Source organism: Brachyistius frenatus, unplaced genomic scaffold, assembly GCF_029030835.1.
Source record: "Brachyistius frenatus isolate BFR_SWC_R1_liver_20210118 unplaced genomic scaffold, ASM2903083v1 Contig_13, whole genome shotgun sequence".
NCBI classification, from domain to species: domain Eukaryota; kingdom Metazoa; phylum Chordata; class Actinopteri; family Embiotocidae; genus Brachyistius; species Brachyistius frenatus.
Genome location: NW_027210612.1, coordinates 3,758,214 through 3,784,193, shown reverse-complemented (window position 1 = coordinate 3,784,193; position 25,980 = coordinate 3,758,214). Strand labels below are relative to the sequence as shown.

The window sequence follows — 25,980 nt, the reverse complement described above, 5'->3', positions numbered from 1 at the left end:
ACGAAAAACCGTCACGCGTTACTCTTAAGCGCTCATTAACTCCGCACCCTCTGAATCCCACCTTTCTGGACTGAACCAGGTATTTGTTGCGGTAAAACCTCAAACAGAGGATCTCTCACCGAATCCGATGAGGCCCAGCGTCTCTCCTCGGATCCTGGCCGCCCCCGACGCCACCTCCCGGATCTGCTCCACACTCTGGACCCGCGTGCCCTCCCGGAGAGCCTGGTACAGCCAGGTGTTTCGCCGATACAGGTTAAGGATGTGACAAAGCGTCGAGTCTGCTGTTTCCTCTACAGCCGCTGAAGGTATATTACACACTGCGATGCCTGGAAAAAAATAAGGTGGGAGAGAGAGAGAGACATTTGACAATTAAAAAAAAAAAAAAAAAACACCGTAGAAATAATATTACTTGATTGTAAAAGATAGCTGTAGCTGTTTTTAATAGAGATTTGTCTGCAGTATTTAATTTGACAAAACAACTGTCAGGAAATGTCTCTTTCTTTATGACCTACAAAATAAAATTGCACTGTGTGTAAAACTGAGCTGTGAAGGATAAGAGGATCATTATAACTGCTAATTATGCCCACCAAAACAAATCCATATCGGCGTGCTGGAATGTAGCAGCGCAGACCACAATAATGAGCATATCACACTAAATCCTGCCCTCATATCAAACATATGCCGAAGGAGCCAAATGGGAATCAGAGAAAGAGTTTTATATCAGTTGGAGCATCTGCTCTGCATGCGCAATCAGCTCCATTACATCTTCTGTTGACGGTTAATAATTCCCGTTACATATGTTGTTTGTGTTGAGTCAATATAGCGAGTAGAGTTTGGTTTGGCTTCGATCCAAAGGTGCACCATCCTGATCCATAATGCATCATTTCTGTTTTTCTTGATTTATTCCTGCTCGCCGCGGTGAAAGAATGAGCCCGTATGGACAGATACGACCCTCCTTGCGAATTATTCTCGGCATACGATCACCGTCTGCTTCCGAACGACCTCACTTTTTTTTTTAATATTCCTCTTCTTTTGTCTGCATCTGTCCCTCCGCCTCACCGAGTTCGCCGGCGGCCTTGATGTCGATGTTGTCGTAGCCGCTGCCGATGCGGATGATGATGCGCAGGGCCTTGAACTTCTCCAGGTCCTCTCTGGTCAGGGTGATGGTGTGGTACATCATGGCCCCTACGGCCTCATTCAGCACCTGAGGGACATCAGCGAGGATGAGACGACATCATCATTATCATCATCATCATCATCATCATGCTGTCCTATTACACCAGTAGTTCCTCAGCAATCTTTAGCTGTGTTAGAGACGGACGAAGACGGAACATCCTCATCTGCATTTATATTATGATCACAATGTCGTGACTGTTCTTAATCATTATCATCCCAACACTCATATTCAAGTGGGGTTTTTTTTTCTCCCAGAGCAGCATGTGTGAGCGACTTGTTGCGGCCAACATGAGTGCTTCCATCAGCTCCCATTTTCCCGGACCCAAGTTTATGTCCGCCGCTCTTCATCTAAATGCAAATGACTGTTTATGTGTGCTCTAAAATATGTCTGTGTGTTTACTGTATAATGAGTGCTTGCCAAAGCTGGTTTTTGTCACAATCCATTCACTCAGACTGTATCCAAACAAGGTTAAAGTGGAAGCAGGCAGGACAATAAAGTAGACTGACAGCTGCTGAGAAACCCAGAAAGCATAAACAAGTAGCTGCTGCAAGCCGAGGCTGTTCAACAACCGGTTGAAATTCACAACCTCGCTAACTGAATTAACCTAACCGAGCCAGATTAGCATAGCCGTGAATTTCCGTAGAGCATTTTTATTGGAGCAAACTGTAGCGGGAGCTGGATGCTAAACTCAAGGTTAAAGCTCTCCTCATGCATTAATCTCATTACTTGAGCGGAGCAAGCCAGCGGCGGGCTTGGCTTGCAGACGATGCCGGAAAATGACACCGAATCGCTGCACACTGTTCAGCAACAGGGATATAAGCTGACAGCAAAGTTTTTTTTACATGAAGTGGAAAAAGTGAGCAAATGGGTTTTGTATTGTGTTAATTAGTGGCTGTGTTGCAAGTAGTGTGCTGCAGTTTGAGCTGGCTGGCGCAGTGCGAGTCTAGTCAAGTAGTGATGGATACTACGCGGCACGTTAAGCCGTAAAAAAGCTTTAACGTTTCCCTCTGTGTGCGGGGTTAAACAGACGACATGATGCGGTGAGTCTGGAAGGTGCGAAAAGACATCTTTTCAGCTTTCGGTTGTTATAATAAACTCAGCTGAGCGAATCAAATCATTTCTCTGCTCACGATGCAGCGTGTTAATTAGTGAGCTGCTTTTTTTTTTTTTTTTTTTTTTTTTTTAGCTCTAAAACGAGCCAAACAATATTCCTTGATGCTTAGGTAATCATCTGCTGGCTCTGATGTCACACTCAGCTTACAGACATGAAAGTGGAATCAGTCATCTAATTGGTGAAAAAGCAAACTCACATAATATCAAACTATTCTTTTAAGGTCGTCCTCAGAATGCTGAACCAAAACCTGGAATTGATCACATAAGTCATTACTTATGTGATCAATTCCTGCTGTGTATTTTGCACCTCTCGTGATGTGATCACGGGCCGGTGGACTTCAGAGAACAGTTACTTAAGTTGGGAGTTGTGGTTTGTAATACTTTTTTTTTGTTTTGTTTACAAGTGCAATAAAAAAATGTACTATATAATCACAGCGTTCCCAGTTCAATCCCAGCCGAGGACTGTTGTTGATTGTCTCCTCTTTTCTTCCCTGTCCTTCACTGTCTCTGACAACAATCAGGGCTCAAAAGAGCACAAAAAAAAGAATTCTCCATTTCGCTTGAAAGGTCGTTTTCTCCTGACTGTTATAGTCATTCTACGTGAGCGAGATTCGGTTGAGTGTTAACCAGTTTTATTTGCACTAAAATAGCAGCGCTTCATAAAACCTGTGGTTACAGATACAGCGAAGTCAAAACCACTTGAAAAGCACACCACGCTTTGTATCTTTTCTTCTTTGTCTTTCCAAGGACAGAACCGTATCAGTCAGTGCTTTCCAATAAATGTCTTGCTCAGCAGAAGCAGAAACATTTCTGCAGTTCGTGGCGGGCTCGCAGTTGCACTCTGACATCACGTGAACTATAGTTTAAAAATGATTCCTTAAGCGATGGATCCCTTAAATCGCAGCATCTGCTCACTTCCAGGCAGTTCATACAAAGAGACAGCAGCGTGCATTTGGTTTCTCCCTGTGAGCTTGTTTATATACTTCTGTGTGAACAGTACTTCGACTTGCCGAGAGGTTTGTTTGAGTGTGTGTATATGTACGTGTGCGTGTGTGCGTGCGTGTGTGTGTGTGTGTGTGCCCCATCTGTACCCTCTGCTGAGCAGTTACAGTTGTGGGATCACTGCCAACATCTACACTCCCAGATGGTTCCTCTGTGTGTGGAATGTGTTCACAACATCTTACTGGACACAGTTTGCTTTGTGTGTGTGTGTGTGTGTGTGTGTGTGTGTGTGTGTGTGTGTGTGTGTGTGTGTGTGTGTGTGTGTGTGTGTGTGTGTGTGTGTGTGTAACATAAAGAAAAGGATCAAATATCAGGTATTTGTTTTGCATTTCTTCCATTTAACCTCTCAATTCCTATGATTCCTATGGTTGGCGTTAAAGTAAAACTGACTGCTTTTTAACCGTAGATTAGCAACAAGAGAGGTTTTTTTTTTTTTCAGCTTTAATACAAGGTAGCATTTTCTCCGAGTAGATACGACTTAAAGTGGAAGCCTTCCAAATCCCTCTGTGAGCGTGAAGACACAAACCCTCCAGCCTGGATTGTAAAATTGCTGCTCACTGGTTCCAGTGTATAGACAGTAAAATAAGACAAATGTTTCACCCACTCTGGCTGGGAACAATTATACTGCATTTCTATTACCAGCCTCCTCCTCCTCCTCCTCCTCCTCCTTATTTAACAAAGCAGCACTTCAGCACCCAGTGTGATTAGAGTCAGCGATGAAACCATTACAGCTGAACTGGGAGAGTGGAACAAGCCAGTGGGCTGAAATATTATTAAAACGTTACAGAGGAGGAGACACAGAAGGAGGAAAGAGGTGATTCTTCTGCACTGAAGTGAAAGCAAACACTTCAAGAAACGCATTCCAGGTTCTTGGGATGTCAGTATCACAGTGTTTCTGCCACTACTAACACTACTCCTATAACCTCTACTCGTGATTTGACCCATTTTGCATTTATTGAAACATTTGTGTTCAACGTTCTGTTGTCTTTCATAAGTGTCTTGATGTAAAAGTCTAAACAAACTGCACGAGACGTGTCGACTCTCTGAGGGGGGAAACAGTGAAAATACATTTCCAGTTTCTTTGTTTGTGTCTCTTTACTTTGATTGCATTTAAACTTTTAATCTAATTTGATAATGATTTCTGATTTGATTCCAGTCAATCCAAGCAGTTTCCTGAGTTGATCCATCGGAAAGCATTGTGTGAAATGTGCTTTTTAAATAATTATTATTATGTGACTGAAGTTTCCTTTGTAGACTAAAAGCTCCACCAACAAACTAATAAATAAACCCGGCATTTTAGACTATTTATCAGAGATATGTGAGGTCAATAATGATCATTATTATTAAATCTATAATATCATGACAGAGATGACAACAGTATACGAGAGTAGTAATCTGAGGAAGCATGATATAATTCAAATATATATATATATATATATATATAGGTCAGGGCAATGGGTGCATTGAAATCATGTGGTTTTCTATCAGTAACCATTATAGCTGCTGTATTTGAATTCAAGATGAAACGGGGTGATGTGCGATCGGATTCTGTACCTTTTCATGTATCTCCTGTGTGGACTGGGCATCACAGAAAGCCACGGTGGCCAGATCTTTGAGGATGGGCATCTCCACGGTGCAGTCGCGCCCATCCAGCAGCGCCACCAGGGGGCGCGGGTGCATAGGCCCATTCATAATCTGGGGCCGAATACCTGCAGAGCGAAAGAGAGAGGAGGCAGTTAATTATTTATGTCTGGCACACGCAGTCAAGTGAGCTGCAGAAGAAGTAGGAAAATGTAGGAAATGCATCTCCCACGGCAGGGAGTGTTTACACTGGCTGGGTGGGTGTGCGTGTGTGTGCGTGTGTGTGTGTGTGTGTGTGTGTGTGTGTGTGTGTGTGTGTGTGTGTGTGTGTGTGTGTGTGTGTGTACGATGAGTGGCGCGTACACACCTGATGAGATCGATATTCTTAAACTTGACTGAGGAGCTCTCTACTTTAAACCACTGTCATCATCTCCCTTACCTGGCGACACTGGTCAATATCACACACACACACACACACACACACACACACACACACACACACACACACACACACACACACACACACACACACACACACGCACACACGCACGCAGCACTAGTGATATGACTACCCCCTCTCTCTGCTGTTATCCACACTGTTACCAGGCAACAGGTCCTTTCACCCCATGAGGTCATCACCTCCATTATCCTATCACCGTACAGGAGCCGGCAGGACTTCAGTGTGTGCTCCCATGTGTGCGTGAGTGTGTCTCTGGACGTTGCGAGCACTCAACACCCTTTGCACATTTATTCTGACTGAAGAAGCTTCAACAGTAATTCAATTTAAACTTTGTCTCCAGGAGTTTGCAACTTTCATTCTCGGTGTCTGCCTGGTTGCCGAGCTGTGATACGGCGGCCCGTCAGGGACAAAAAGCGGCCAAAAACTGCTGGTAACTACAAACGTGTCAGAGGATACATTTTGATGGCCTTACTTGACTGATATAAAGACCGACTGATTCTCGTGCCACTTAACTTCCTTTCCTTAAAATCAAAAGCAGATTTTTAGGTGATAAGAAAACATTGTAAAAAAAAAACAAACAAAAAAAACAGACAGCTCTGACAGTGTGGACCCAAATTCACAAAAAAAATAAAAAAGAAAAGAGGGAAAAGAAAAAGGAGAAGGGGGGGGGGTCCACACACCACCACTCTCTGGCTCCCTGCTGCCTGTTGTCATGGTGATTAGAGGATTTGGGCAGGATTATGAAATATTTTATTTAGTGGCATCTGCGCTGCTGGAGAGGACATCCAAGCCTGCTCACTCTATGTCTGTCCCTCTAACTCCTCCAATTTTGGGAAGCAAGGACAGTGTATGTGACCTCCACAACGACAGCATGCTAACATATGTACTGTTAACTGATCAGATATGAGCCATGTTAAAAAAATAAAATTAAAAATTAAAAAAAAAGGTGCATGTAAAAGTCGCAATGTTTCAGTTAACTGCTTTAATTCTGCACCAGGAGGCTAATTTCGATTCTGGACAGTTAATCATGAAGCTCACATTGATGGCTGCTGCAGGTTTTCAGTATTTTCTGATACTAATGGACAGCTTAAAGGTCCTCAACATTTCTTTCTCAACCAGCTCGTGACACGAGTGAAGGGATTTTACACAAACTTTCCTGCAAAAGTTACAACAGTTTTGGATATTATACGATTTCTGTATTTGTCTGTTTTGCTGTGTGCTTCTTACTGGTTTGAGGAGTGGGTGGAGCTCGGTTGGGAAAAGGCGATGACGCAGTCTTTATGCACCAATCAAGAGTTTAGTCAAATCTGAATATAAATGTGATACTAGTTGTTTGCTTGTTGGTTGTTATAAATAAAGCCACGCATACACGCACACATCACAAGGAATAACAGTCTACCCCATCAGAGAAGTACAAACGGATTCATCAAAAGAAAAAAAAAAAAAAAAAAGGAGCTCTGTGTGTCGTTACTATCACATCTCTGAAAAACAGACATACAACCTGTAATCTTATCGGGCCAGTTGACTCCGTAATGGTTTCTTTCTCTGCGCCTCTCTACCACAAATGAAGGTGAACCGCACTCACACAACTGAGGTGTGCAGCAGGTGAAATACAGGACAAGAGCTCATCACTCCAGGAATTAAAGATGAAGAAATAGAAAAGGAGGGGAGCAGTGAGAAACAGGAGGAGGACAGTCTGGTGATGGCAGAGAAAATAATGTAGAGCATTTGGATCATCATATCTCCCAAGCTTAACATCTCAAGTGGATTGTCTACTCGCTAGATGAATTGTACTGATCCCTTATAAAAAAATGTGGATGGACCTTTAAAAAGGCACCAATTTTGCACATTCGTTTTCTCAGTACCGCTCAGGCCGAATAACAGTTGCAGGAAATATTCGGTGACTCTGGAAACGACTCTATATAATGTTTTGAGTCACACACTCGAAATGAAGGGAGGGGCAGGGGTGGGGTGTGGTGTGGCCCTAAAATAATATAATGACATTTCAGGGTAATTCTTCGTTAACAATATTCTTAACAATATGACAAATAACTGAAAAAATATTATACTACGGCTGAACCAGGCCACCACCGTGGCTCTTTGATTTATTTTTTTTTTCCTTTAAAAGAGCTTAAAGCAGCAGATTGATTATAATCTATTGATAGCTGCTTGAAACTTTTATAGACTTGTTTTTCTGTTGACTTCATGTTATTGCTTTGCTTTTATGTTTTATGTCTTGTTTGCTCTGCTCTTCACTGCTTTTTGTTGAATTTATGAGTTTTATGACAGATATATGAGCTACTTATTAACTCTCTCTTTTATAAAACACTTTGGAGATAAAGGGATTATTTATTATTCTATGATATGACAGCCATTAGCAATATCATTGTTGTGGCGTGCCATGGGGATATTTTTGTGTCAAAGAATCTGCAAATAAAAAAAAAAATGTATTGGAAGACTGTGAAGATAATTCTTCATTTCCACCGCAGGCATTTAGTGACTTTTGCTACAGTGCCAGTGTGTGTGTGTTGTGTGTGTGTGTGTGTGTTGTGTGTGTGTGTGTGTGTGTGTGTGTGTGTGTGTGTGTGTGTGTGTGTGTGTGTGTGTGTGTGTGTGTGTGTGTGTGTGTGTGTGTGCATGCTACTTGTCTATATTTCAGTTTTTCCTTTGCCCTGACCTCAGTCTTAAAGGCTCACATGACGCGCCTCATTACCTAAACAGCCTACAACCAGGTAGTGGAAGCATCTTGTGATTTTAATCGTGACGTCGCTGGGCTGATTGAAGTTTTGCTGCAGCAAGGCCAACTGCGATACAAAGTGTGAGACTGTGAGGGCTACGGACAGACACACACATTTGCAAACATCAGACATGGGTGTAGCAAAAGTGACATGCAAAAAAACACAGCCAGCTGCGGCACTCCAATAGCCAAGTGGTTAGGGCGTATACCACGTGGGTAAAAACGCCCTCAGTTGCGTGGTCTTCCAGATGATTCCCAAACAGTCAGACCTTCACTGCATGTCATTGCCCACATTCCTTGTTCATCTCCACTGTCATTGTCTAATAACGGAGATGAATGCCAAAAGCAAGAAAGAAAGTTGACCAAATAAGAAGGATGTTTCAAAAATGAAGAATCAGCCGTCCTGGACCTTAATACTAACAGTTTTCAATTATGGACATTTACATCCAGTTTATTCAGTGCTCATATTTGCAGATTAACATTTACAGAGTAGTGTAAGCATTAACAAATATCAGCACAATGAGATCTAAACAGACATTTGCAGATTCACAACTCTGAGTACCCGTATAAGTTACAATTAAAGTGTTCCTAGTAAAAGCAGCACCTCATATAAAAGGTACTTAAAGGGAATAATGTGGAAGATATGGCCTCTGTTCCTCCTTCTCACCGGATGGATTCATTTTGCGTGCGTGTGTGTGTGTGTGTGTGTGTGTGTGTGTGTGTGTGTGTGTGTGTGTGTGTGTGTGTGCGTTTGTTAGGGAGGCAGCTCTGGGGAAAGGACTACTGCTCACCTAACACACCTGTGGCTCCACAGCTCTCCCCGTGCCTCCTCATCACACTCCTGCAGAGTTCATTATCAGACCAGAAAATAATACTTCTATCGTCTAACAGTGACACACACACACACACACACACAGAGAAATGTAGTGCTACTCAAACATAATGCCTTGCACGCAAACACACACTCGGAGATGCAAGGATAGCTGCTTATACGGTACACACATAAATAAGAAGCAGCTGGTGGGAAAAGCAGCGTCACTCGAAGGAAGTAGGTCAAAAAGCTGTGGATTAATTATTTCCCGGTGGTTAATAGCCTTTCTTCGGCCTAATAAGGCAGAACGTGGCACCGCATTTAACACATGATGAATCTGCAGATAATTAACACTTAACAAGGCTGTTAATGCCTGTCTTAATGACTCGGATACCTGGCCGGTGATTTGAAGGAGCTCACTGATGTTGGACAGAAAGAAGTGAAGGTTCAGACGGCGAGAAATCCCCAGTGCTCAGGCAATCAAACTACGTATGCATGAAAAATAAACACACACACACACACACACACACACACACACACAGACAACACAAAGTGTCACTGACTCTGTCATGGGCTCTTGTCGCCCATCCCTACAGGGACTGTCTGTCTCATCAAGGTTAATGAGTTTTAGGGCTTTAGTCTTTACTCTCTCACCCGCACTAGTTTACATTACATTATATAATCCTGTCAGTGCAGATCAAGCATAATCCAACAACCACAAAAATCATTGACCAGCTGTAATTGCATCAACGGTGTCAGGAGGGAAATAGGAGGAGGAAGGAGGGGAACACATTCAGAGCAGGTGCACCTCTCTCCTCCGTGTTAAAAAAAAAACAACAAAAAAATTATACAAATTAAAACAGTCCACTGAGCTCATATTTCTAGTCATGTTTTCTAAAATGTATCCAGGAATCAAATGCAAGAGCGGTGTCTATGCTCCAGCTAAGAAAATATTTGATGGGTGTATTTCAAACAATTTCAATTTGCATATTTGACAGCATTGTGTTCTATTAATGTTCTGTTTTTTGCAACTTTTCTTTTAGTTGGACGAGCAGTGTCGCTGAGACTAAAAGATGCTGCCTCGTTTACACACTTTCAATGGCTTGAAGGGTAATTTTCAACTTTAAAAAAAAACCATTTGACATGCCGTGAAGGATCTGATAAAAAAAAAAAAACTTTGATAATGTCCGGGGGGGCTTTTTTAATGCGTACTTTCGGCGCTACTACGTAGCATTGACCTCAAGTCTCCCGCAAGGGCTCAACATTTTTTGGATTTACTCCACTCCTCTGTCTTGTGTTATTTGTATTTATTTCTTTATTCCAGCTGTTGTGTTTTCAACCACTCTTCAGTTTGTTACAAAAAACATCTGGTTTGTTTTGGGACCAGCTTCGCCGGTTTTACAAACCATCAGATAAAACGTATTAAATATGTAAAAGAAAACATTCGCTGAATCATTTCGCTATTATTAGAGTACAACTTCCTTGGAGTAATAAATCTGGACAGTATTACAGTGTTTACGTCTGGAAGCCTTAGACGCACCTATTTCTTGGAGGTTTTAGGGGTCCTCCCCCAATCAAACTTTTAGGTTTTGCAATTAAAAATGGGCAACTTCACATCATTTTGGACCATTATTGTGATTATATCTGCATACAAATATTCCCAACAATTTTGAAACACGAGCAGATAAAAAAATTACAACATCCAAAAAGTCTAAAGATAAAACTTTATGATTTATGTGGTGTCCAAAATGGACTTGGGTGCTGCATTTGAGCCTTACAATGGCAGAGAAAACCCTCCATTACTGTTACCGTCGAGCCTTATGACATCACATTTATTTACAATTTATTTACAATTTATTTACAATCCTGAGATGACCCGTTGGTAAATAGGTCACAGCACCTCTTTCACAGGTGAATCCATTACCGTGTTATAAACTCCTCATCCGTTCTGGTTGTAGTACTGTTTTTCTGTACATCTCATTTGGTCCCTACAGGCTCCTGTAAAACACATGTTGATTACCTCGCTTGCATTATTGGTCCTTGTGGAATATAAGCGAGACGCAATCAGCTCGTAGCTGCGGGCGGCGGTAATAACCAGTCATCTGTACTGTTTGCTGATTGATTAACTTTAGAGAATCAAGCATATATTTTTTTTTTTCTAATAATCAAAACATGACAATTTGGGTTATGTTGAGATCATGAATTAGTTATTTTGTATTCATGAGAAAACTGAGCTTGTTAAATAGAGATCATGAAATAATTATTCTATAATCACAAGAAAACAAACACCCTACAACCTCCTTCATAGTCAGAAGGGAAGTTGTAGATTTTAAAGGAGGCCCAAAAGGGAAAGAATAAAAACATCTTAACCCCCCCAAAAAAAAAGAAAAGAAAATGATTTCGTATGGTTGTTTTTCTTAATCTCAATTCCCTCTCCGTTTCTATCCATCTATCTGTTCCCGTGTCTCTCTCTCCCCCTCCCTGGTTAGGTCAGCATAAGCCTGGGGAGTTTGGCAGCAGCTTGCCAGCGGTCCCAACCGGCAGCCAGACCCAGAACCCGGACTCCTTAAAAAACACAGAAGCAAAGCCAGAACTCTCCCTGTCCAAACATAAGTGTCCCACCCAATACCAGACACACTCTTAAGCTGGATAAAAATGCACCACGCAGCCGTTATTCAAGTCCCTATTTGCCGTTACATAAACGTTGGTAGAAACAACATGACTAAAAGACGGTTTACATTAGCCTGTGTGATATTTTGGCTGGTAGTCTTTGGAACACGAATGCAAATCGCTCGTGCTACTTTCCTGTTATTGTACCCAAAGTATTTATCATAGCACAACGGCCAGCATTGTCTGCAAACCAGCGAAGTACTAAAGAAACAAAGCCAACGGCTTGACTAACTAAATCTAAACCGTGTTCAGTGTGACAGCAGATATCCAGAGGAGGTCATGTGTTGTTTTGTCCCTCGAGGAAAGCTTGAACGGACTAAAGTCGATATCACCCTCAGCCGACACTAATCACAAACTGGATGATTCGTCAGGAAGTATGAAAACTTTTGGCAGAGCTGGCAAGAGCGTACTCGCGACCACAAATGGATTACAGATGTTCCGAACTAAAAAGCCTTTTTGGATTCTGACAACAGAAATAGAAGTCATCTTTTTAAGCGTTAGAGAAAGAGAGAGAGAGACAGAAAGAAAAAAAAAAAAGGAGAACTCATTGAAATGTGTCTCTCCTTAGTGAATACGATCTGGTGTCTAATTCTCTCGTTTGGAAGGGCTGATCTTGAAAAGCAGCTCAGAAAGCTCCGACGACGCTGTGAGTTTTCAGAGGGAGGAAGGATCTGTTCCTAAATACAGAGAAAACAATCAATGCAAGAAAATAAAAACCTCACTCAAACCTGTTTTGCCCCCCCCCCCCCCCCCTCGGGTTTGGAAACTAGTGTTTAAATTGCTATTTAATAACATCACACCACATCTGATAGCTTTATTTCTCAAGTTCTGTTTTTTTGGACAGATCGTGAGCTCTGGTTTTGTGGTTTCATGGATCTTGGACATGCCTCGCTTTTGGTTTACAGAGGCGATTTTATTTGTAAGTAAACGCACTTACTGGTGGCTTGTTTTCTGTGGTTGTCACACTTTGAAATGTAAATGGTGCTCTCTGGGACTGCGAGGTTGTATTAGCTTACCTGCAGCATTGTGATTTCTTGAAATATTTCACTCTGCCATCTCAAATCTCTGTTAATAGCCTTCGTAGGCAGTTTAGTGTCCTCCCCTACAGAGGCGTGACACACTTTAGAGACCCTCATTTGTATCCCGATTTCCTTTGATCAAATCTTCGCCCCACAGCAGCTCGTTCTCTCCACTGCCTTTTCTCGTTCAACTTCTCATCTCCTTCTCTGATATTTGTAGGAAAGGTGATGAAATGCCGCTTAATCACTCGAACCGGTGTGATACGTGCAACGGGCGCTCCCAACACCGGCCCCCGTATCGGTGTAACAATAAAACTGGAAAAACAAAAGGAAGTGAGGAAGATTTTTCCATGGCACGATGATGTCAGGGACACAGCGGCGGTCGCCGAGTTCACAGCAGAGCTTTCAGAGAGAACTACTCTGCAGTTGACGCAGGACCAAAAACGGGCTCAACGGGCTTAGGACCAACAGCTGGTTCTGGTTACCTAGCAACTCCCAAGCTGGGGGCCTCAGTGATGGGATAGTCCAAAGAGTGAGAGGAGGGGAGGAGGGGCCGAGCTGATAACCCAGTGGGCTTTCTTTGTGGCAAGTGCAGCGAGGGGGAGAAAAAAAAAAAAAAAAAAAAAAAAAAAAGCTTGATTTCATGATATCAAATCTTGCCACCACAGGCCGGACAAACCTGGCAACCCAAACACGGAGCAGCGCCTGAGCCCCACGATCGATGTGTCTCTGCGGCATTTTTCAGGGAGACATCAGGAATACAAACACGGCTCGGTTCTGCGCGCAAGCGCACGCGCGCGCACACACACACAAACACCGCCACTGAGTTTGGCTGCACTTTAGTTTCACACACACCCACAGACGATAACCAATGACGACCAGTGATTATCGGATGTCGCAGATCTTGTTGAATAAAATGTTCAAGGGCATTCACAGCTCCCGCTGCCCCTTTCCCCTCTACTTCTTAGAATGTATTTTCTGCCGGTCGTGCACGTCCACTTGCATGCTAATTGAAATATTAAACAGCAGCGTCAAACTCCGTAACTGTGCGTACATGTTAACAAGAATCCGGCGCCTGTATTCTTGGGGAGTGTCTGCTTTCTTGAGTGTGTTTACGATCCCTTGGCATCTGTAGAAAAAGAGGGGAGGTGTAATCTTTTCTTTGGCAGACTTTGCCTCCTCCAGGCCCCCACCGGACCCTATCAGCACCCGGCTACACCGCCGCCACCCCAGCCTGTCTCTTGTTCCACTATGTGGACACACAAAGACATTGTTTGTCCTCCCCTCCCCTCCCCTCCCCCCGCCCGCCACCACCACCACCGCCTCCCCCTCCAAAGTTATCACCACCCCAACGCCCGAGCCAGAAGGGTGAGGGAGGGAGGAGACCCGAGGGAAAGAGAGAGAGAGAGAGAGAGAGAAGGGCAGGGCCAAATTACATGTAAAAGTGTAAGAGTGAGTACAGGGAGAAAACACATGTGGACATAAAGATATCACAGGCGGTTTCAGCTGCGAGTACTGACAACCACGCAAAGTGAGAGAGAAGACGGGCATCCGTGTCCCCCTTTACATGCGGGTTTGTCTTTTGTGCTTCACTGCTCGGCCTCCAAACGGTCCGGATGGTCCGGAGACAAAAGCAGCCATCAGCGCGCTGATGGACAGCGCGACAGCGAACTCCAGCTTTACCTCACAGGAGCACACAGAGCGAGCGTGTCCAGGTCAGGAGCGTGTAGACGCACAAACACAGCAGGGCGGTGAGATAAGTAATCTAAGGCAAGCACCGATACAAAAAAAAAAGAAGGAAAATCAGAGACCCAAAATCATGACGTTTCAACATCCACACTCCATCTAAAAAAAAAAAAAAAAAAAAAATTTAAAAAAAAGAAAAGAAAAATGGAGTTTTGAAATGCAGCACTTTGGTTTAAATGAATTTTCTGCAAGTTTTTAATTTTTTTTTTATTATTGCAGTGCACCCAAAGGTCACATCCACTGCTGTGAGAAGAAGCAATGCCGATCACAGTTAGAGCAAATAAATCAAATCAACCACGCAAAAATGTGTTGTTTTTTCCCCCCCCCCCAAATTAAAAGAGAATTTTCTTTATAAAAGTGTGAAATTAACTGCTGTGTTTTTATAATCTCGATATTACTGACAAAATGTGACGTTCCTTTCATTTTTTTTTAAATTTTTCATTCAATTTGAACCGACTGACAGCAATCACACGCGGGATAGCATTTCACCATTCACCCTCATGCAGAGCCACCTGTGTGCCCATTCCTCCATGACCTTTGACCCCACAAATGACAAGCCATCTCATCTCAGCCTCCCCTAGCTGCTGTGCAGAGCTCTGCGGTTTCAAACCAAGGAAACACTGACACATGGGTGCCTGCCCTCTCACACACACACACACACACACACACACACACACACACACACACACACACACACACACACACACACACACACACACACACAGTTTTCATGACACACTTCATTGCAAAAACATAAGAGGCTCATTAGCCTTAAAGCCAAATCCAACTCCCTCCTCCCACGCACACACACACCACAGCTTTTTATTATTATCCCTGATGAGTGCGCACGCACGCACGAACACACACGCGCGCGCGCGGACACACACGCGCGCGCGACACACACTATCACACACACACACACACACATTATGCACAAGATGACGTGAAGCATGCTCCTTGCCTGGGAAATGCTGTCTCCACATTCTTCAAATCAGGTGCTGCACATGGCAGAGGAAATGTAGTGGAGAGGGACACAAAAAAAAAAAAAGAAGAAAAAAAAAAAAAAAAAAAGAAAGAAGAAGTGGGCGTTGGTGTATTCTCACACAGTAAAGCCCCGGGGTTATCCTCTCTTCTCCTCCTCCAGCCTCCTCCAGCCTCCCTCCCTCCCTCCTCCTCCTCCTCCTTTCCCTGGTCTCCTCTCGCTCTCTCCCACCACCGCGCTTGTTTTCCAAATCTGTCCTCCTTCGTCACCTCACCCCCAGAAGTTCCATTTCCCTTTTCTCAGTGGTGCTCTTGAGGGGGAGGGTGGAGGGGTGGAGGAGGAAAAAAAAAAAAAAAAATGGATGGTGGCACGGGAGGGCAGTGGGTGAGGGGGAGGACAAGCAGAGAGCGAGAGAGAACTACCGATGATCGTCACTCCCCCCACCCCGTGCAGTTAAAGCAGCGCCTTCAAACTCCTTTAATCTCCAGAGAGGCGGAGTGAGTAGAAAAAAATAAAAATAAATAATAATAAATTCTGATCGCTATTCGTCTTCAGCCAGCAATCAGCACTTCTCTTGCGCTCTTCCTCTTTTTCCGCCTCTTCAGCCAGATCACTTGTATCTTTTCTCCTCAGTCTCCTCTTTCCCCCTTGCTCCGGCTCCTCTCTTCTCTCCCCTTCACAGCAGGTTTGGGCTATTCATTCAGACGTCAGGCTCACTCCGTCAGCCTTTTGTTGCAAGTCACAGAAAAAAAAAAACGGAGAGAGGGAGAGAGAGAGAGAGAGAGAGAGAGAGAGAGAGAGAGAGAGAGGAAAGGGTGGGGGGGAGAAAAATGAAAAAAAAAAAAAAAGACAGAGAAAACAATCCGCTGCCACAGCTATGCAGAAGAAAAAGAAAACAGGGAGGTAAATAAAAGAGACGAGAGAGAGAGAGAGGGGAAGAAAAATCCTTGAAGAGCACCAGTCACAGCGAGAGAGAGGTGCAGCAGCGCTCCTGGCACACGTTGGACTCCCTCTTCCATTCTCTCCGACCTTCCCTTTCGCTCAACATATTTTCCTTCCCTCTTTTTTTTTTTTTTTTTCCCCTCCTCTCCTCTCCTCTCCCTCCCTTTCCTCCCCCCTCCTCCCTCCCTTGCTGCCTTTCTGTTTTATTATTTGTGATCTGGCCTTCACAGTCCTTAAAGAGTGCCAGCCCTCCTCCCCTCCCCCCCCCCACCCCTCGTTTCTCACTCCCCCCCCCCCCTCCTCCCTCCCCTCTCTTGCTCACAAACTCTTCTTTACAATCTCACTCTGCGATTGTTTTACATCTCGCCTCCTCGCTGTTTTAATACGGGGCACGAGTAGATGGGTGTCGCCACTCAGGCAAGCCATTAAGTCTCCATTTCTGGGGCTTCAAGCGCGAGGATGTCGCTCCGCTCGCCTCGCGCCGATATTTTGTCGGGCGCGCGCAAAGTCAGAAGAGGCGCACGCAAACTCGCGATGACGGGTTTCATACACGGACGAGGAAGCGGAGGTGAGCGCTCCGCACGCGCACGCCGATCACACACACGCAGAAAGGAATAAAAATAATAATAATAATAATAATAACAACAACAACAGCGCTGTCGGTGCAGCACAAACAATTCTTTTTAAACTGAAAATCCTGCACTCGCATGATTAATTCCCATATGTAAAAAATAAGTACAAGTTAGACACAAACACCTGCTACTGAGCTCTCCGGGGGGCGAGAAGTCTGTTTCTCTTTCAACACAGCAGGGATTGTGTGCGCGTGTGCGTGCGTGTGTGTGTGTGTGTGTGTGTGTGCGTGCGTGCTGTACCTGCAGACACAAGCGCACGTGAACTTATGGTAACACTTAGGAAAATCCTTTCAAGAGTCTAACAGATCCTGCGATTTAAATCCAAGCGCAGGAGTAAAAGATTAGCCTGTTTACGGCTACACCAGTCTGAGAAGGCGTCCCATCGCTGAACCCCCTTCTCCTTAAAAGGGATTATTTATTTTTTTTTGGGATCATTTCAGAGGTTAAGGAAGTCTGTTTTGGCTTCCGGGTCATCGTTCGTAAGACAAAACGCTGCTTTTGTAGAAGGACTGTGCATTCTGAAGATGCGTTGTTATTATTATTATTTTATTTTTTTTAGAGAGGAAACCAATTAATCCATTAATCCATTAACAAAAAAAATGTTTGAGGGTTCAAGATTCTTAAATGTGAAGATTTGCTTCCAAATTAATATTAAATCAAGAAAATAGCAGATGAACTTATCAATAATTAGTTGTGACTCTAAAATATTGAATATTAATGCACGGCAGACAATTTCAATGGGGCTGATATTATCATCTTATACAAGGTCATGCAGATACTGTTGTAAAGATATTCCATTGAATAAATATTTTATTGGCTGCTTTTTTTCTAGAGAATATTTAAACCCTGTTGTTCTCCTTTCAAGTTTAAAGACGCCCACCGGACTTGCTTTTAGATCTGCAATTATAACTCGTGACTGACCTGCATGACATCTACTCCTTTTCATTCATCTAAAATCCATAGTCTATAAACATACAAATATAGTTCATTTCTACTGTTTATCTATGGAATACACTGGGATAGTTCCCAGTTAACATTGAAGAGTACTTTTTGCTTGAAATGGACGTCCCTCGTACGCACGTGACTCAAACTGAGATTTAAGACGAGTGAAGAGAAACCAAAAGAAAAAAAGCCTTCAAGAGTCCAATTTTGCATCACTCTGCACAGAGATGGTAAGACAAGTAACAAACAATGCCGATTTTGGTATACTGCATTTAATCTATTGTATTCATTATGACTACTATCATCTTTAAGACATATGTATCGCTCCACTGTAAAAAAAAAAAAAAAAAAGTATATCTAGTACAGCATATTCTATTCTTAAGTCAAAATTGGTATTGATTTAGAAACACAGCTTTAGTTATATTAATCAGGGACATACAGTTCCACAAATGTAAAGCACTACGAAAGGCTGAGCAGTGCAGAGAGCAGGTGAGTGAAAAAAAAAATCCATCAGTATGTGGACGTGAGTAAACTGTGTAACCAAACAATTTAGTGCTCCAAGTGCTTTTTTTTTTTTTTTTTTTTTTCTGTTTTACGTCATTGTTGCGTTCGGGACTGTTGGTAAGTTTCACTGCTGCGACTTTCCAGAGGTTTAAACAGCTCACAAACCAACATTAAGCAAACGCTGAACACTACCATCCACGTAAAGGACAAAACCAAAGCAGTGCACGTATTGTAGAAAGCGGTTGTACTGTACATATTGAGCGTTTTGTAGAACACTGTGTGTATTTGTAGTGAGTTTAAAGGGCTTAATTGAAGGGTTTTGGTTACAACGTGTAAGCAGAGCCCACAAAATTGGGCCCGGAGTAAAAAAAAAAAATTCAAAAAAAAATTCAAAAAGCCTCATTCATGAAAAGAGAGCGCTGACGTGAGAAGGGCCGACTGTTTAATTTGACCTCTAAAATTCACCATCCCATCTGCCTGCTGTGATCTACATGTCGGGCTGTTGCCAAATGACTGAAGCACAAACGAGACGAGGGGCAGCGGGATAAAAAAAAACAAAAAAAACGAGGCAGGAAGAGGGATGGCACAGCTGCAGGTGCACAACTGATGCAGATAATTTTCTAAAGAGTCGATTTCGGCACGTCAATTTTTGTTCTCCCATTCATACTCTTATCTGTGCATCGCTCCACTTCTCCCACACCATCACTCTCCTCCTCCACCTTCTTCCTTCTCTGTGACCAGAGAGAGAGAGAGAGACAGAGAGAGAGAGAGAGAGAGAGAGAGAGAGAGAGAGAGACGTAAAGAAGATGCGAGCGAGCAAGAGTGTGTGTGCGTGACGATGAGGGATGAATGAAGGAAGGCGTTGCTTATTACACCTTTCATGTATGCTGCAGGCTCAGACAAATAGAGTGTGAACAAGCATCCATGAAAAATGACACGGTGAACAAAAATGCACACATACACATCTGTTATTCAACGGTAAGACACTGACTCATCCGTCACCCGGCTGCCATAACTTTTCCTTGCTCTATAATGTGTCTTTTGGCAAAATATCTTACACGTAATATGATCCAAATTTTTTTTTTTTTTTTTTTAAATGACAGCATACACACACACACACACACACACACACACACACACACACACACACACACACACACACACACACACACAAACACATATCCTCCTCGCCGTGTGACACTAAAAACACTGTGAAACACAATCCCATTTGCAGCCCCCTGTGAACCTGAACACGGCTGACATGCCTACTGAGAAATGTATGATATTTTCCTTGGGTGCAAATGAAATTCATCTGCACCTCTAAACGTATCTCTGCGTCGCTTTTGTTAAAAGACAGTCGAGCTAAGTGTCAAGTTTTGCAACGCTTGGTGACACTGCACACGGTACTGTATGCACACGCGCGCACGCACGCACGCACGCACACGCACGCACACACACACACACACACACACACACACACACACACACACGGTCAGTCCTGCCTCTTCTTCACTCTGGCTTAACACCCATGAAGATTTCATTTTCTCAAAATGAATAATTCAGGTTGGCTCCCTGGTCACCGACGAAGAGAGGAAAGAAAAGAGAGGAAGATGAGGGAAAAGGAGAGGAATGACGAAGGTGGAGGGCGGTGGGAAGGAACAAAAATGAGGAAAGGAAAAGAAGAGGGAGGAAAGAAGGCCGGCAGGTCTTTTGGTGAAGAGACTCGCAATCAGGAGCTTTCAGATTCTCATTTCTTTCTTCTTCATTCTTAGAGCTGCAAACATTCGAGCGTCTTGACCTCCTCTGTCTCTCCTTCCTTTGTCTCTGCTCCCACAACCAGCAATTTATCACTTCATGTCTCTCTGAAATGCCACTACATCCGCAACCAAATGCACAGCCGACAAGTGTTATCCACTCAGACGTTTCAACGTTATTAAAATAATGTTCATAAAAAAATGCGGCGGAGAGAGGCAAATTGAGAATTACAGTTGACGACACGAGGTCAATTGTCTGTAATCAAGTAAAAATGGCAAATATTTACTGTCTCCAGCTTCTCGAATGTGAGGTAGGTCTTTGTGAACGGCCGTTATGAAGCCTCGAGCTGCCATCTCGCTAGCTCGGAGCGGTTTGCAGCCAGAAGTGGAGTGACCGGTGAATCTGACTCGATCCGATTGGAAACCACAGGATACACGCCCCCCAAAAAAAGACATCTTTTTGAGGCCTGGCGTGTAATTAATCAAGGGATCATTTTCAGATGGACCATTGGAAAACGAATAAGAAGGAGGGATTTTAGCGAATGACACTTGTAGACATTTTTTTTACTGACTTTGTATTTCATGAGAAAAGTTGAATGGGAGTCTACGAAGCCAGAGGCTTTGAGGAGCCAACCCTCAGTGGCCCTCTGTGGTATTGCAGTTTATGCCACTTCTGCGTTGGCCTCATTTTTCTGACCCAGAAGCTGAGTCCACTTTATCATACAGTCTATGCTTGCACCACAAGGCCGAAGTAAAAAAAAAAAAATGACACTGCTGCCCACAGTGTTGATTCAGGTTGGGCTTTCATAATAACATGCATGTGTGTGGTTGAGAAGCCACTGGAGGTCTCATCCTCCTCCTCCTCCTCCTACTTTCCTCCCCTCTTTCATTTGCTCCACGATGGCATGACAAGTTTCCTTTTATATAATCTCCCATTTGCTCTCCTCCAACAGTTTCTGAGACTCTATCACTGTCTCTAAAGCAGTCAGCACTGCATTTAATCTAAAGCAGCCTTCTCTCCATTTTTCTTGCCCAATCTTCTCTATTCCACTGTCTTTCCTCGGGTCGAGTCACCTCCCGTTTTCACTTTACTCGTTTCCCTCATTTTCCTGCAGACAGGCTCTTTAACCCACAACCACAGTCATGAATGAATGTGCTGAGCCGAGTATGACGTTTGTTTAGAAACATATTTCTCCCATTACCTCCTCTAACTTATTTTTCCCTGAGAGAGCCCAAGAGGAAAAACAAGACAAAAAGGGAAGACAAAGAGGAACTGGAATCAATTTAATCATAAACAAAAAATGGGCAAAGACAAGAAGAGAAAATGACAGTGAATGATTTGTACAAATCCTGGCAGAGTGAGGGAGATACCAGCACCAGAAACTTTATTCTCTCATGAGGGAAAAGGAAATCAGTCTGGCACTAAGAGGAACATCTGATTGGACGAGCAACTCGGCACTGTGCCTTAACAGACACCACCAACACCACCTGCAAATGCCCGTGTGCTTAAATACACACCAGCAACATCCTGCACAAACTCACCAAGCACTATATTAAGAAATCGTGTGCTATCTAATGCAAAACTACTGTTATATGAAGCTCTTACATTTTTTCTCTACTTTATGTTTATTATAGAGGCCATAGTCGTGGGTGGTGGTGGTGGACTGGAATATTATAAACACTTTTCAACATAATACTAGAAGTATTGGCGTTCATCGCTACAGAGTCGGCAGCCCCCCCTTAATGCCAAAAATGACAACACTGGCCAATCGTTGAAAATGTTGACTGTTAGTTTTAGTGGTCGTAGTAAGAGATGGAATTCAGGTGATGACATATAAAGAGTGACAAAGTCCGCGTAGGGAGGGGTTCAGGGTTGGTTAGATGGACAAAAAACACAGGACTTTTACCAATGGCACCAGTGTTTGTGTCCCGTGTTAAATCAAAACTCAGCTTTGGCTTATCTTAATCACAGACTGTAGATAAAAATAAACGTATTCTACAGTAACACAATGCCACTGAGGGAATCTAAATCTACAATCTAAAAAGGTTTCTGCTATCAGGTTTCTAAAAACTGGAAATTGGACATTTACAAAATACTTAGGCATCGCAGTTAATGTCTCTCCTTACATTTTTGTGTAAACAAGCTTGTACCTATGACTTGTTAATCAAACAGCCAGATATCTTCCACTGTTACTCGTGTTTAAATGATTTGCGTCGTCGATAGAAGAAATGCCAGTCACTGATTGTTTTCTATGCAGGGCATCAACAGTACTTTTACTTGCAGAGAGGAGGGACGAAACAGAGTTCCACGTGAGGATAGATATTGAAAGGTGCATTAACATAACATCAATGCCTATCCCTCGTTGCTCTGAAAACGTCCCAGTTTAATCCAGTGGCCACGCTGCTCAAGGTCATAGCACTGAAAAGAAAAAAAAAATTGCTGTTCAAGGCACAGAGTGACCAGCAACATAACAAAAACAACCTTTGACTGTCAGCCCAGATTAAGGCCAATGTTTGACCCTCAAAGTCTCAATGCAAGATTTGACAGATAGCCTCAAGAGTCCAAGGTTGACTGACAGCTGTCAACCCCCCCTGTTTCCCCTCCCCAACGAGCAGCCAGCAGTCAGCATCTATCACTAACAGTACGATATCTCTCTCTCTCTCTCTCTTCCTTAATCCCTCACTCAGTGTAACAACTGCCTGTAGCTTTGACCTGGACCACGTTAATACATAATCTGCTATCTCCAGAACTAATATGCCACAACCCCCCCCCCCCTCTATCACGCTACGGCCAAAGCAAGGAAGGAAATTGCCACTAGTGTGTCACGCATAGCACAAGTGACCTGAGCTGGCATCACGTCGCCTGGCTAGGGTCCACGAACGGGGGCCAACGCACTCCCGCAGGCGTGGAAGTAGAGAAGTCCCACAGTGTCATATACAGTGATTATGCCGATGTGGGGGAAGGGGTGCGAGTCCTAGTTAGTCATATCAAGGCGGGGTCCTGCTCAAGGGTATTCCACAAAGCACCATATCCTGAGGTGGGTGGGGGCATGCCATCTGTATTTACACATGGGCTATTAATTCAAAGGGTTGTGCGTGCAACGTGCGGCTGTACTTAATGAATTATCTGCGGTTGTCAGAATATGAGGAGGAATCATAAACTCAAAGCTGGTTAGATTTAAAAGAATGCAAAATATGTATTGCTGCTATTACAGCTTTTTTTTTTTTTTTCCCTGACAGAACACCATTAAGAATTTTTTTTGCTGAGAGGCTGAATTATATATTTCTTGGTCTAAAATGCATATACTGTCTCCTTTTGAAAACAAGCCACCCAAACCCCTACTTACTGTTCAGCTCACACTAAAATAAGCGAGAGAATATGAATAATTAATACTTTCTCCGAAATCTATTAGCTCAGCAAGCAATTTCGAAAAAGAAAAAGTAGTAAAGAGTAAATTTGCGGTGTTTTCTGACAATGGACCAACCTTTTAACCATGAAACAAGTCGGCCTACGATTACCACCAAAATCCCACGTTGCCTAGCAACATACAATTTAGGAATATGCTTTCAGAGCAGCTTTACGGACGTGTCCATTAACAGATGAAATTACCAAACCAACAAATGTCAGCCACATGCAAATAAGGTCTACTCTGCTGACTGTGTGTGTGTGTGTGTGGTGTGTGTGTGTGTGTGTGTGTGTGTGTAGTAACAACGTAATGTATGTGTATGTGGCAGACTTGAAGAAATACCATTTCCAAAGCATGTGTCAGTGTGTGCTAAGTACAGCAGCCTGTTTTGACAGCCAAGCAATGTGGATCTTTAAATGTCTGTCTTGGGCCTAAACATCGGAGAGACAACAACAAAACTGCCAAAGTGAAATCATTTGTTCCCACTCTGCCTTGGACATTTCAAGTCCATTTCAAACTACCGGCTATGCACAGAGTCTCTCACGAAGCCAGGAAGCTGGTCTGAGCAGAATGACAGTATCTATGGATTAGTGCAGCAGTGGAAATGGAGGATCTGAAGGATTAAACCTCCATCTCTCTTTTCATTACAACCTGCCCAGAGAAAATGACACAATCACACATCGGCCATCAGCATTGTAATTCGATTTTATCTGTCCAGTGATGCTGCTAGTCATCCTCTAGTGAGCCGGTGTTGATGGAGAAATCAGCCTTTATTGCCCAAAATGTCTGAAATCTACTTTTATCAGGCCATGGGATTGAAATGAACATAATTTAGGAAGCAGCCCTCATTGTGTGGAATTAAAGCTTTAATCTGATATGGGAATCCAAATAAATCAGAGGGACAATACACGATAAGGAGGCCTTGACTGAATGTATTTAATTTTAATCTGGAATTTAATTGAACATGGAATTGGGACACACATGAACGTTGCATAAATTCAGCTTTAAAAAAAAAAAAAAAAAAAAAAATCAACTTTCAAGAAAAGTTTCTCATAAAAAAGCCTCTGAGTGGATCTGTTCAAGAAGAGCTTGACAAAGCTAATTGCTATTCCATGCAGGTCGGTGGTACACCTTGACAGCAGCAGGACTGAGGGGATGTTGTGTGGCCCGAGTGGCTATAAAGCTTTTCGAGGCTACTGTGATGCACCCTTATTATCATAATGAAAGAAGACGTCCGTGTTTACTACAACAGCGGCTCGGGGGCTGCGGGGAGATTGCGCAAAACAGAGAGGAGAGGACTTTATCAAAAACAGCTGCAGTTACAAGGATACCACAGCTGAAGAGCCACATACGACTAATGCTGCAATCACCATTACGCAACTTCCTGTATTCTATGCAGTTGCCGCAGAATGAGGGATTTTTTTTTAATTGCATCCAATTTTTCTTTTGCTCAAATTGCCTACCAAGGGCATTAGACACAGCAGATAAGATGAGGGGGGAAAAAAAACAACAACATCTGCACAAGGAGACAGTGGCAAATGCAATCACACAGACTGTACACAGATGCACGCCTGGATACCTCCTGTTCCCACACAGTTAACACCACTGCAAACAGCATCTGAGAAAATCATAATGTAAACTGTTCACACATGAATACGGCGACTGACAGACTGTAACATGAAGACACAGTTGTAAAAACCAGAAAGGGTGCTGACAGCTGTTCCTCCCAAATCCTCTATATTGCATCTTGTCAGTGCCATTTTGTGTTGTATTTAATGGGGCCATATCTCACTCTGACAAAAGAACTGCATGAGATTACTGAAATAATAAAAGACTTCACAGAACGTATAAGGAATTCTGACAAATCTGGCTCTCACAGAGATAAGCAAACGAGAAAGCGGGACGCGAGTATCATTTTAGGATCATAACAAATGCAGAAACCAAAAGTAGGACAGGGGATGGATTGCCAGCATGTTTAAAGTTATCCTTTTACGGTATAAATTCAAAATCCGTATGGCAGTTTTGGAAAAGAGAGCGGCAGCAACATTTAGATTTCGCTCCAGTGGTCTAGATAAGAGGAGAAGACATATCTTGTATCTACTGTTGATGTAATGAGCGCCAGCACAGAACATCAGACAAATGACAGCACTGACCAGAAAGATTAAATGAGTCAAAAAGTCTTCTATTAACATTCTTGTTGTGTTTGGATTTCGTTAAGGTCAAGTATCATGAATCACATATGAGTAACCACGCTCAGCTAAATAGATCTCACATACCCCCGATCTGAATGTTGGTAGAAAGCGAAACACACTTGTGTGACAAATATAAAGGATGAAAATAGATTTCAGTCACATGCAAATAAAGAAACAACTGCAGCCTAAGAACCAAAGTAAGTTGTTTTCAGTATATAGTGAATGGCTATTGGAAATGTCAAACAAATTGTGAAAACATGATCTGATTCTCATTTTGCCAACAGTGCTATTGAAAGCAATGAGAGGAAT

At 43.1% G+C, this 25,980-nt stretch overlaps 1 protein-coding gene across 6 annotated transcripts in view; it reads right to left on the bottom strand.

The window, feature by feature from the left end:
• The window catches only part of ctbp2a (C-terminal binding protein 2a), a 67,355-nt gene that overhangs the window by 7,950 nt on the left and 33,425 nt on the right, over positions 1-25,980 (bottom strand). For 4 of the 6 annotated variants that reach the window (XM_069692831.1, XM_069692834.1, XM_069692832.1 and 1 more), the window contains 3 exons: positions 4,847-5,001; positions 1,060-1,204; positions 120-326 (listed from right to left, as the gene is read on the bottom strand). In XM_069692831.1, the coding sequence (XP_069548932.1) occupies positions 120-326; positions 1,060-1,204; positions 4,847-5,001 (507 nt within the window). Of the gene's footprint in view, positions 1-119; positions 327-1,059; positions 1,205-4,846; positions 5,002-15,277; positions 15,449-15,742; positions 15,764-25,980 lie in introns of those variants that run through there. The other 2 variants (XM_069692830.1, XM_069692833.1) reach the window with 2 other exon arrangements.